Source organism: Monodelphis domestica, chromosome 1, assembly GCF_027887165.1.
Source record: "Monodelphis domestica isolate mMonDom1 chromosome 1, mMonDom1.pri, whole genome shotgun sequence".
Taxonomy (NCBI): domain Eukaryota; kingdom Metazoa; phylum Chordata; class Mammalia; order Didelphimorphia; family Didelphidae; genus Monodelphis; species Monodelphis domestica.
In genome coordinates this window covers 507075001-507088708 of record NC_077227.1, presented here as the reverse complement: position 1 = coordinate 507088708, position 13708 = coordinate 507075001, and the positions used below count along the sequence as shown (strand labels likewise).

The following is a 13708-nucleotide window of genomic DNA, read 5'->3' as shown; positions in this document are numbered from 1 at the left end:
GGCTATGGGAAGGGCAGGGGGAGGGGAGGGAGGGATAGAATATGATTCTTGTAACCAAGGAATAATGTTCTAAATTGATTAAATAAAATAAAATTTAAAAATGAGGGGGTTGGAAGTGACAAGCTCTAAGACCAGTTCCAACTCTAATATTTTGAAATTCTGACATTCTAGGATATTCTCTGGTCAGAAAGGGCACTGTCCAGGATGAGGCAAATTACAATAATAACTTCTCTAAATGTACCCCCTATGCCAACTCCTAATACTGGACAAGTTCCATGGGGTAAATGTCCCAGAAGGCAGTGTTCCTTGCTGTAAATGGGGTAAATCACTTTGTTACATGATTCCTAACCAAAAGCTTCCAAGGACTCAAAGCTAGGAAGGGAACAAGGAGAACCTCCACTTGTCAGTAAAAGGTCATAAAAAGGTAGGAGTATAGGTGCCCACAGTGAAAAATCTCAAACAACAGGGGATGGGAAGGAAGTAAAACCTTATCATCTGGTACCCAGACCTTCAGACAGAACAGGAGAATAAAGAGACAATTGACAACTGTGTATTTCACAGCTTAATTTCATAATGGGGGGGGGGGGGGGTGTTGCAGCTGGGTTGCTCAGTGGATTGAGAGCCAGGTCTAGAGATGGGAGGTCCTGGGTTCAAATCTGACCTCAGACACTTCCCAGCTAGGTAACCCTGGGCAAGTCACTTGACCCCCATTGCCCAGCCCTTACCACTCTTCTGCCTTGGAGCCAATATACAGTATTGACTCCAAGAGGGAAGGTAAGAGTTTTAAAATTTTTTTTAAATTTAAAAACAGAAATTCATAATGGTGAGAAAGGAGAAAGGGCTTCCCACTCTCAACTGAAGATTAAAAGGAGCGTGCCTGTCTTCTGGAGGGTCCTGAACTTCATCACTTTAGAAAAGAGCAGCGCCTAAGAAGCACCTATATGTGATTTTCTTCTTAAGAAAAAGGAAAACTCAATCACTGTATTAGAACCTCTATTAGGCTCCTTTTATGGAGAAATCATCATTTTTCTAGCAACAACCTCCTCCATTAATGGCTTCCTCTGATGCTGCTTCATCATGAGGAGGCCATAGGATCATAGCCAAAGACTATAAGATAAATTTTGAGCTGAAATGGCCTAGAAATTATTTAATTCAATGCCCTCACTTTACAAATGATTATACTAATGCTCTGAAAAGTTATGTGGCTTTTTTGAGATCTCTCATAAAGTAAGCTTAGAGGTACCAAAATTTGAATCCAGGTTCTCTCACTCCAAATCCAGCAGTATTTTTTCAACTACACTAGTTACATTCTCAAAGTACAATATCTGGCTGATTCTACCAAAATAGAAAGGATTTTAATCTGAACTCGGTAATCTATGTTCTATTTTAGAAAAAACAACCTGGCTAATTTCAAAGACTCATCCCTATGTGGGTGAATTTTTTGGTCACTATTCATGAAAAATGTCGATGAGTCATAGAAAGGTTGTGATCAGTATTCTTGAAGAGAGTGCCATGACAATAAATTAAGGATTCCTGAAATAAGCCACACTCTTTTTGTTCCTAATTGTTTTGGTTTTCCTTTCTCGTTTTCTCTCACTTTTCTTGTTCAGACTCCAATTCCATCTTGCCCAAACTTGTGCAACAACCTCTAACCTAGTCTTTCTTGATCCAGTTTTTCCTCCTCCAATTCCCAATATGCCATCTTGCCCAACACATCCTAAACTTTTAAAGATGCTTCTTTCACCATGTCCCTCCTCCTCTCCTCTGTTCAAAAATCTCCTTTTTTTCAGTCCAACCTGACATGCCTTTATAATTTTGTCCAAACTATTGTTTTCAAACTATTTTCTTTCACTCTTCCATCTATGTAAATAAACTCTCTTCTCTAGCCAGAATGGTCCACTTAAATATATGTGTATTCCCACCTTTGTAATTTATTCAACTCCCCTCATCCCACCTGAAATACCTTAGCCCATTTCTGTCTGAGCTTTGTAGGAAACTTAAGATTCAGATAGGCAGCGATAGGCCAAGGTATTTCAGGGTGCATGAGGTAAATGGTATAAATTACCAACCCAGAGTGACATCCTTTTTCTTAATTCATGGCATCAAGTATCTATACCACTCTTTTGCCCCTTAGTTGCATATTGACTCAAAAAATTTTTGTTCAACATTTCGTTCCCCTCCTCCCCCCATCAACTGCTCTCTTTTCTCTCTCTCTCTTTCTGTCTCTCTCCTGAAATCTGATCCTTTACCAACACACTAGGGCCCTTTTCAGCTCGAAATCCAAGAAAGCATGAAACTGCCTACTGGATATCACAATCTGGTTGTCCCTCAGGAAATTCTAATGCAACTTTGTCTAAAATAGCTTATTATCTTCACCCTTCAAAATCCCTGATCCCAAAGATCCCAGATCTTCCTGACTCCAGACCCTATTACAAAATTCTCCATATTTGACAGGGATGCCACTATTCTCCCAGGTACCCAAGTGGTTCTCAGTGGTCATCATCTCTGATTCACCCTTTTCTCTCCCTCACTTTCCATATAAAATCAATTATCATTTATATTTTTTAGTTTTCCCTTTGTATCCTCACTGCCGAACATAAAATCTGGCACATAGCAGATGCTTATTAAATGCTTCTTCTAAACCACTTAAGGGGAGCCCACAGATTATCCTCCCTAAGTCTTAGCCTAAAATATCTAGCAAAGAAGCTCCCTAGCCATAAACACCCTTTGAATCACTGAATGAACAAATACCCTTCTTTTAGCAGGACAATTAAACTAGGAGAAAAGAGTTACAACAATCATCAACCAAACTACTGAAAGAATGCTTGAGTGACAATCCATCTTGAAGTTCCATCACTAAAAGGAAAGGAATAGATATGTCTTTTGGGGAGGAGTTGAGGTCATAAAGGTTGCAAATTCTGGTTGCTGCTTTCCAACCCCAAAAGTAAAGGGAGGAGGCCTGCTCAATAAAGAATCTTTTAGGGTCAAAGCTGAATTTGGGAAGGAAACAATGTTTTAGTTATAAGCTTTCTTAAAAATTTGTCCTTGACACAAAAATTGGCCTCAGGCTGCCAAACACCAAGTGTATTTTAAAACACCAAGTGTCTTTTTTGTCACTAGCTGGAAACCAGCTACTGTTTTTTTTCTAAAGTGAAATACCAACTTCCTCCTCCTTTTGCAATTCCAAAGAGTAAGGGCTTGAAAATGAAAACAGCAAGTGCCTTCTGCCTTCTCTTAACCAATTTTGTTTATAAATTCTAATATCTAAAGGTCATCAAGTAATGGTCTATAAGGTCTCCTTTGACTCTGAGCACCTTACAAGAGTCTTGTGGCCCTAGAGAGTTACACTCATTTGAGGGAGGAGGGGGGGGGGGGAGAGAGAGGGGGGGGGAGAGAGAGAGAGGAGAAAAGAGAGACACAGAGAGAGACAGAGAGAGAGACAGACTTTGCCCTATGGTCAAATACCAAGTAAATGTCAGAGTTCACAAGATCACTAAATCAAAGATTTAAAGCAAGAGATAGTCTTAAAGATTATCCAGTCTAACCCTCTCATTTTACAGATGAGGAAACTGAGACCTGAAAAAAGGCAAAATAACTTTGCCCAAGGTCACACAGGCAGCAAAGGTAACATAGTCAGACCTTAAAGCCAGTTCTCCTGGTTCTGAGTCCCCTCACTACTCTCTATTCACCACAAAATACTTACAAGATAGAGGACAAACAACAGAAAAGGCCACTTAAGCAAAACATACCAAAAGAAGTCAGAGGAAGTTATTTCCCTACAAATTTAAGTTGATACCAAGAGCCACAATCTGCAATCTGACTGATCCTGCAACAACACCTTGGAAAATCACTGCTTTTCAACCACAAAAGCAATTCCAAATACTCTTCTACTTTTAGACAGCAAAGACCCTAAGATTCGCAAAGGCCCTGATTTTTACAGAGATTTTTACTCACCTTTGGATCGAGTAGAGATATCCATGCCCTCTACCACCTCCTGCTCTGCTTTTATCTCCTCTTCAGCCAAGCTGAAATAGAGCAAATCATTTTCAAGTTTAGATACATAAAAAGGGGGGAAAAAGGCTAAATGGGGCCCGACTAGTTTGACTTCAGACACACACCCCACCTTTAAACACTCACTTGATTTTAACGATTAAGACTACTAGAAAGTTTAGGAGGTTTTAGTTTGTTTTTCAAAATTATTCTCTTAGCTTTAGAGGCAGGCACATTATGCTACTGACTGTCAAAGTAACTTTTCAGCCAACCTATTTCCAGGACTACTCAGCAAGATATACCATGTGTCCAATTGTTACAATGGAGCTAAGGGAGAGCAGTTTGCATTGGCCCCATAAAGAGCCTAGAAGCAGAGATTCCTGAATATTGTTTTGTATGAAAGCATAACAATGCAAACTTGTATTTAATGGAGCATTTCCTTAAGGAGCTCTAAGTGCTTCTAAGACATTAATTATCTCAACCTGACAACATCCCTCGGAGGGAGGGAACCTAAAAATAATAATAAATTAACAAAATGGAAAAATGTGGGCAACATGAGAAATGCCCAGTCTTAAGAATGCTCAGGGAACCAGCTGTAGTTGTAAGGAATTAGAACCCAGGCTCCTGCCTCCCAGTCCAGTGAAACTAGGAGGTAGTGATCAATATTCCTTCAAGCTGTGAGCAATTATCCTCCACCACCAAACAAGAATAAGGAACAATTATTAGGAAGGGGGAGGGGAGGAGAGAGAAGAAGCAGTGTTCCTCCTCCTGGGCAGATTTCATTCCCATCCTCCCCTACTAAGCAGGTGCAAACTGCTATAAACTGTCCCTCCTTTCTTTTCTCCCCCTCCCCCAATCTTTTCCTTTCCCTAATCCATCCACCTCTCTCCTTCCCCAAATTATTCAGAGTTGATGAAGAAACCATGTGAGCTCCTTTCTTCCCACCCCCACCTCCTTCCAGCCCTAAAAACACACAAAATATTTATTTCTTTCATAGGGGCATGTGGGCAAATTATTGAACTACCAACATTTTTATACCCAGAAATTCATCCTGAAACCAAATATGGGAGCTGGAAAGGCCTTTAGAACACAAAATGTCTGAGCTGGAAAGGACTTTTGAACACAGAACATAGAAAGATCATCTAGTTTTACAAAAGAGAAAATAAGAGGCCCAAGGTCACACAGCTGGTGAATGGCAGGGCCTCAGGAAAAGGGCCCAGGTCTCTAGATTTCTTTCTGTTACTCTGGGCAGCCTCTGATTTTATTCCAAAATCATATACATCAGATTCTGCTTCAATAATTTTAAAAAATGTTTTTTAATACCTCAAAATGGATAACACAGGAAATTCGCATTCGGAAGAGAATCAGACCCAAGGCAAGAAGTTAGGGGATACAGATCAGGATTAAGCTACGCTTTTTTGTCCTGCTGCCAACTACACTGGAATTATTTAGGATATACAAGGCAAGGGCCAAGGATCAAATAATAAAAGAATATAAAGCTGAAGCAACATAAGGAGGAACTTCCCAAAAATCAGATCTGTCCAACAAAGGAATGGACTGCCATAGGAAATAATGAACTAATTCTCCATCACTTGAAGTTCTTCAAAGATTGAATTGCTACTGGTCCAGTAGGCTATATGGGGGAGGGGGGGTCCTAATTTGGGTAGTAATTGAACTAAATTATGTCTTAAGGTTCCTTCTAGCTCTTTTTTTTTTTTTAAAGATATTGTCTGCCTCTAAATTTCTGGAGTCTAAAGTCCCTTCCAGGTCTTAGGATTCTGTGAATATATCCAATGAGGATATGGATATATTCCCTCCCACCCAAGACAGAGACACCAAAAGATTGCCTAGGAAAAGATAAAGGTGGGGAAGTGAAGAGAGAATATAAATAGAAAACAGGGAGGAATTATGAAGAGGTTCCCACAGACCTAAGATTCAGGATTTTAGAATAGTGGACAGAAAATGAAAAAGCTGAGGGAAAAGGACAATCTGAATTTCAGTAACAAAGCTTTGTTCCACTCAGATTTCACCATCCCAATCATTATTTCATTTGTACATACCTGTGCTTCAAAGGATTTAATTACAAGTTATAAAATTCATGAACTGCCTTTTCACAAACAAATGATTGATATGTTTTCCCAGATGGTTTTCAACTGAATGAAGCCATCCTAGCTTCCAGATAATATAATAGTGATAGTTGAAGATGATTTTCATATTAATACTTTTTACCTTGTAGCCTAAGAACTAAAGAAATAAAACATTTTACACTTGGAAGTACATTCACCCCCTGACACATGGTCTTTGCAATCTAATGATTTGTTTTCTTGCCTGAGGTGGCTGAAAATAAAATATAATCAATTTCTAGTGCTTCTAGCACAAGAGGGATGGAGGGTAAATTTCAAAAACAAAACAAAATGAGCATTTGGTCCTCCTTAACCTAGAATTTCTCCCATTCAAATCCTACATGAAACACTAAACTTCCGGAAACTGATCAGATGTTTTGAATAACAGAGAACTTTAAGAGAATTATTCAGCCAAAACACACAATAAAAGAAACAATAATAAGAATCAACACTATTTCAGCAATGATTAAAAAAAATTCAAAGGGATTACAGATGATGTATTCAAAAAACAATAATTTAGCTTATTTCAGCCCAGGAAAACTGGTTATCAGTAAAAAAAAAAATCTGGTAATGGGTTTCAAAGTAAAACCTAGTTACCTATTTACTATCTCTTACAAAGCTTAAAATAATCAATTCTGAATAACAGAAAAAGTTAAGCTTTTCTACATGTCCCAATCTTAATAATATCACCACAGGCTTTCCTCTAGCAAAAGTACAATAATTCTGAAAACCATCTGTCTCCAAGAAAAACATTATTGTTTCAAAAGGCAAATACATACATACATACATACATACTGCATCAAAATAAATGAAATGGGACAGTGACTATAGTTAAGGAAAGCACTTGGTTTACAATAACAATGACTAGAAAACAAAATTACTTATTTTGCATAGCCACATCCAAAAAGACTTCCTTTTTCTGCATCACTGCTCTCATTCTGGTTTAATGCTTAAGCACTATGGTCTTTTCTACAGAATAACTAGGGAACATCCTATCTGAATCTCTCCTAAGAATTCCCTAAAACCTGTCTGAATGCATCCTGCATCTTGGTCCATTCACACTGAGAGCAGTTTCAATTCCTTGAAAAGCAGGCTAAATGAACAGTATTTTTTTTAAAGGTAGTGGCATCTGAAATCATGCTGTTATCACTCCTGCCATTAGCTGGACTGTGCACATAATAGCCACTGACAACATGGTGGAGCTTTCCCAACAGTGAGCTGCTGCTCTCTGGATAGAATAAACTGAAAAAGAAAAACAAAGAAACAAACAACCTCTGCTCAAGAAGCTAACATTACTTTGTGATCCAGTTTGATGGGGAAGGAGATTAGTTGTAGGGAAAGGGGAAGAGAGGTGGGAAGTCACTCATTTTTTAACCTAAAAGGGAAAATTTCCTATGAACTTATCTGACTTATCTCAATAGTTATTCTCCCTGAGAAATGGCATCACTGATTTACCTTAACGTTCGTGACTTGGCTTTGTAGCTACCTTACAAACTATTACATTTCAGACAATTTAAAACCACAAACAGTGCCAACAAATACAAGCCAAAAGCATCCAGTCCCTGCAATAACAATATTCCTCACCCAAAGCACAAGTGTGACCATATCTAGATTTACATCTTAACCTGCCTTAGCTGCAAAAGAGCAATTTCCCCCCCCAAAGTTGCAGTTGAACTGCTACATGTCATAGGGTCTGCTTTTTCAGCTTTCCTGTTAATAATTCTGAGGATTCCATGCAAGATGCTAATTCTCAAGTACCTCCTCAACACATCTGAGGAATAAGGCAGGTCCCCCCCACCTTTGAACAGAAAAATGCCCAGATATTTCATTTCCCAAAATGCCCCCTCCCTATCACCTTGACATTTAACCAAGACTATCTGACAGATTTGGAAAAGTCACACCAACAAGCAAGCATAAGATTTTGGTCCTCCCCCATGAGAATCACACCAATTCAAGGTCAAGAATCATGCCCTCTGAAAGATCTTTGCTCTTCTTGTTGTTTTCCTTAAAAATACTAATTTCTCTGTCTTCTCCCCAAGATCATTCCTTCCTCTAGTCCCTCCAGATCACAAGAGTGAACAGCACATAAAAACCATGATTCTCAAAATCGGCAATTAATTGAAGTTGAGGGTGAGGAGGAAAGATTAGCATGCCATGACTGAATAAATTGCAGCTTTGTATAAGCACTCACCTATAACAGCCTCATACCCATCGGTAGCTATGCTACTCATGCAGGATTCTTAAAATGGCGTCTGGCAGCCCTGCAATGCCTCATTCCTGCACTCACTGTGGCTAAAATGGTAGCAGTTTGTTCAATAACTCTATCTCTCGTTTAAACAGCAATGCTATTTTCAAAGTCATCTTCTAAATCTCAGGATTGGGAGAAGAGGACCAAAGGACTCCTGACAACCAAGCATTTAGCTAAGAACACACAAATAATGACAAGGCAGTTTGTGAAGTCACAGGTTACTAAGAAAAGCCTGACCCCCTCACCACGCAGCTGGGTGATGAAGCCTCTTGTTCTGAGCCCCCTGAAAAAGCATAAATCCAGTGAAGGGGTTAAAAGGTTAGTAATTATATCAAGACTCCATGGCAAAAACTGGATGCAAAAGGAAATCAGGCAGGAGCAGTACAACAGCAAATATCCAAGGATTTTAAATGTGTACTGAAAACGTTCATTCCCCCCACAATGTACATTAGAAAATAGCTCAGCATGCCAAAAGGAATAATTAAATGGAAGTGTTTTAAGTCCACTCCATAGTCTCAAAAGCCATGCAAGCTAAGAGGCTCCTTAAAATGAGGCCCAGACAAAATAAACAGGTTTGTTTATTGCCTTAAACCTCTGTAGAAGCCCACAAGAAGTTCTGAACCAATCATGCCTACAAAGAAATATCTATTAAAACAGTATATTACATATGCATATACATACACATATATACACATACATGTATGTGTATGTATTAGGTATGTATGTATCAGGGATATGAAGGCAAAAATGATGAGGCTGGCTTTAATGCTGCTATGATAAAATGCCGACACAGTTAACAACTGGAACTACAACAGTTAATGTCAAAGAGAAACAATTTGAGCCTGCATTAAAGAGAAAAAATAAATAAATAAACTCATCAATGCCCAGCATACTCACAAATTAGATTTCGACAGTTCACTCAGAATTAACAATAGGTTTCTAAACCCAGTTTGGGGGCCAGACTCCTAGCCTAAGAGTGGATAATGCACAGTTTAGTGTTTCAGGAGGAAGCAGGGTTGAGAATGACCTCAGCATTCTTTTATGTGGCTAGCTGGAGCTCCAGGGTGACTGCTCTTAGCTCTAAAGGAGGAAAGAGAGCACTTCCCAGAGCCTGTTCCCCTAGCATTGCAGGGGTTGGGCAACCTGCATAGGGACTGCCTGCCTTCCTGCTGCCCTAGCTGCAGGTCTCACTCACATGGCTACTACATGCTTGTTGGCCATTAAGGAAAGTGGGGGTGGGGAGTAAGGGATGAAATGGTTTTTGAAAAGAAAAATTGCAACCTGGCTGAGCATCTGAAAGTCAAAGGGCAACACTTTGTTGAGAAAGGGAGAGACAAGGAAAGAAAAGATGGAAAAAAAGAAGGGAAAGTGAAAGAGAAGGAAGGAGGAAGAAAAGAAGGGAGGGGAGGAAGGAAGGAAGGGAGGAAGGGAGGAAGGGAGGGAGGAAAAAAGGAAGGAAGGGAGGGAAGAAGGGAGGAAGGGAGGGAAGGAAGAAGGGAGGAAGGAAGGAAGGAAGGAAGGAAGGAAGGAAGGAAGGAAGGAAGGAAGGAAGGAAGGAAGGAAGGAAGGAAGGAAGGAAGGAAGGAAGGGAGGAAGGGAGGAAGGAAAGAGGAAGGGAGGGAGGGAGGAAGGGAAGGAGGGAGGGAGGGAGGGAGGGAGGGAAGGAGGGAGGGAGGGAGGGAGGGAGGGAGGGAGGGAAGGAGGGAGGGAGGGAGGGAGGGATGAAGGAAGGAAGGAAGGGAGAGTAAGGAAGGAAGGGAGGGATGGAGAGAGGGATGGAGGGAGGGATGGAGGGATGGAGGGAGGGAGAAAACACTAATAGGAGTCTCTAATCTTTTTTTTTTCCAAATACTAAATCTCCCTAGTGGAAAAATTAAAGGCTCCCTAGGAATATGCCTTTCTCAATGTCAATAGGGGCATCAGGGAGATCCAATACTCAGATGCCAGAACCTCCTTTACCACAGAAAGAAAGAAAACAAAGAGATCGAATATTTGAAGTGGTTTCTATGATAAACCTACCTCTTCCTTCTGGGTTTCTGTGTGACTGTCATCACTTTTAAGAAGTGACTCATTTTCCCCTATCCCTATTTAGTGATGCTCTGAACCAGTGTCTCTTCTGCTGCATGAGAGGGAGATGTTTTGTTTAATTTCAAACAACAAAGCTATTGTGTTCATCCCCAATTTATAATCCAGGGGGCCCTTTGTTTCTATCTTTCTATTCACATCTTTAGGAAGCTAATTATAAAAGTGAGTGGACTTGGCACCAACTGGCTAATCATATTCAACCTGCACAATTAGAATAACCCTTTGGTGGAAAGTTTACAGAGTGATTATGTATAATTAACTTCTAGTTCCACCAGAACACTGACCATTTTCAGGGTAGCCTAATAAAACCAGTTACTTTTTTTTTTCTTCCTGCAATAATCTCCACACCTAATCTTTCAGCTGCAGGAAATCACTCCTTTAAAGTCTAGGAAAGAAGAAATAAAAGCTAGTTTTGCCTGAGTTTGCTTCTTACAGAGCAGGGCAGCCTGCCCTGTACATGACACACTCTCCCTGCTGCTGCTTCTTGTTGTTAATCTATAAACAGGCCAATAGATAGGACATTATACCTTGACAAAGCAGACCAACTATATGAAATTCTTCAGCTTGGCTTAGTTGCTTTACTTAGATGGAACAAAGATGGTAGAAATTTCCAGAAGGGCCTCTCAGTCTAGCCACTGCAATTGTCAATCTTTAACCTACCCTCAGCAGCGATTGGTGCAAAGGCTGCTTGGAGAATCCTGATTGGGCTGCTCTGTGAAACAGCACTGCTGTCCCTACCTAGTCTCAGACATCTTGCTGCAATGCAGACATTTATTTTTTTTTTTAGTAAACTATAAAAGAATTATATTTAAGTAATTAAAAATAGGAAACTTCAGCAGACTCACGATGCTGTGGTCTCAGTTTGAGGACAAGGGCAACTTGTTCGAGGCTGTAGACTTCTGTCAGCAGTGAGTCTGAGGCTGGATATTTGAAACAGATCCTTCCTTTAACAAAACCTGTGGGAGCCATTTTAATGCAAGCTTTTCGATTACATTTCCCTTGCCCTGGCTTTCTGATGTGAAACATACAGAATGTTAGTTAATATTTAGGTCTCAAAATCCAGCTGCTGGTGGCCATTTGGGCATCTAGTTGTTTTTAAGTTCTAAGGAAGGTGATGTGCCTTAAGATATCATTTGCATTTAGAGCAATTAGGTAAGAACAAAGAAAGCAGTTAAGTGTCTGAACTTACTTCAGAGACGAATTTGCTATCACTTTGTGCAGTGCAAAAATCACTCAAGAGGTGCCCTTAACTTTCTTAAGATGCTGGTCTGTGTTTGAACATTCTTTTCTCAACTTACAATCTGGTACATTTCTCCTCATTAAATGAGCTTTTCAGTTGGAGCTAAAGGTGTGGGTTGCAGGAAACTACAAAAAAAGGGGATTTTTTTATTCATAAAGTTGGCATGAAACAATAACTGCACATTTGCAAAGTCATACTGGATGGATCTCCAAACTAGAAATTTACAGAAGGGAGAAATTCTGGAGAGAGACACATTAAGCAATCTGTTTTTCCCTTGCAACTCCTAAGTACCCCATTAGCATAAGAAAAATGTGGCAAAAAAAAAAACCAACAACAACCCACAACTGGGAAGAAACATGCATACATACAGATGTGGAGGTCCAACTTGGAATAAAAGTACATAATCTGTTCAAGGTCAGTTCCTGAAGTAAAGGAGGCTTTGTCCTGGATGGCATTTCACACTGCATATAACATCTTAAAACATAAGGAACAACATAAGCCCCTTTCCAGTGTTTAAGAGGAAGACAGTGCTGAGGACCAGAACTTTCATTACATCTCATAAGCAAGAAAAACTCTGCTAGTGAGCTCTAACCTCCATACACACCAATTAAAGGGTCTAGTAATACAGTAAGTAGAAAGAACATTTTTTTTTTTGCTGGCTAAAGGTAAACAGGAAGTATAAGCTTCAATCTTAGCAGCAGGTTATCAAAAAAAAAAAAAACCAGTGTACTCAAACTGACACACCGTTTACATGCACAAGTCACTTAAAAACAGATACTGTCCAATGTTCTTCATTTGTGCCTAGCCCCCAACAGTGCCCTCCTCACCTGCTGCACTGACTCCCCCCCAACCCCTGTTAAAAATCCACAATGTTGGGAAAACTATTAAAAATGTCCACATCCCAGGGCACTGCCTACTTACCAACCAGGGTGCAAGCAACCGTCTCATTTTTCCAGTTAAGAAGATAGAACCAGGCTGGCAGATTTGGGAATTGATCAAAAAGGAAATTTTGGAAAGAGTTACGTAGTATTAAAAACACACACATACATACATACTCAACAACATGTAATGCTGCTGTCTGTCATGAGCCACAACATGTTTTCTTCCTCTGCCCTCCACAGCAGAGGGCTGAGGAGGATACAGTGTAAGGGGGGGTGGGGGGGAGAGAGAGAGAGAGACAGAGAGAGAGAGAGAGAGAGAGAGAGAGAGAGAGAGAGAAAGCAAAGATAAAAAGATACATTATTCCTCTTAATCATGCAAGAGAAGAAGGCTAAGAATTTTTTTTTTAAATCAAGTCATTCCTTCAGATTGATCCCTTTCTTGCTGCATGCTGTTTGCCTATTCCCAACCCCCCCTGCCCCTATCCCCTTAGAAAACTCTCCAAAGACCAGAAGGAAGACTTTTGAGAAACATTTTGTCTCCAGACTGCTCTTCAGGAGGAGCACACCCTGTTGGACTGTAAGGAAGGAAACATTTGATAACCCATTTCAAGTTAAGATGCACTGGATCACAGAACGGATGAAGCACACCAACACCTAGGCCCAATAGTTAAAATCTGTCAGGAGCCCTTTCTGCTGAGGGCAAGGCTTCTCCCCAAGCCCAGATTCTGCTAGCCAGAAGGGAGTTGAGCTGTTCCTTACCCTGTTTGGAAAGGTAAACTTGCCTGCTCTGCTGTCTGCCTGGCTGGGCTCCCTGTAGGGCAGTTAAATGCATCTGCTCCCTTACCTTCCATTTTCTCCCCTAGCAGGCATGTGAGCCAGAGACAATAGTACAGCCACACTGCTCAGAGAGAGAAAGCTTCTTTGGAATGCCAGGACCTGGACACACTCTAGAGAAGCCCCATCCCCTGGTGAAAGAGGAGGTATGCCAAGGTTTGGCCAGTTTGAAAAATAAAGATATGGCTAATGGCTACTGACCATGTGACCCAAGAAAGCACATTTAAACAGTTGCAACTTAATAAAGTGCTGTGGGGTGAGTTTTGCTCGACAAATCCCAGAGAACCAAACTGTTAACCCACAATTC

At 40.4% G+C, this 13708-nt stretch overlaps 1 protein-coding gene across 17 annotated transcripts in view; it reads right to left on the bottom strand.

The window, feature by feature from the left end:
- ZMYND8 (zinc finger MYND-type containing 8) overlaps positions 1-13708 on the bottom strand; it is a 133419-nt gene that overhangs the window by 104224 nt on the left and 15487 nt on the right. For 9 of the 17 annotated variants that reach the window (XM_056812994.1, XM_007475779.3, XM_016424921.2 and 6 more), the window contains one exon: positions 3955-4025. The exons of 1 other annotated variant lie outside the window; for it this stretch is intronic. In XM_056812994.1, the coding sequence (XP_056668972.1) occupies positions 3955-3979 (25 nt within the window). In that variant the 5' untranslated portion in view covers positions 3980-4025. Of the gene's footprint in view, positions 1-3954; positions 4026-9258; positions 9298-11291; positions 11785-12054; positions 12161-12607; positions 12808-13411; positions 13697-13708 lie in introns of those variants that run through there. 7 more of the 17 variants (XM_056812992.1, XM_056812993.1, XM_056812991.1 and 4 more) reach the window with 7 other exon arrangements.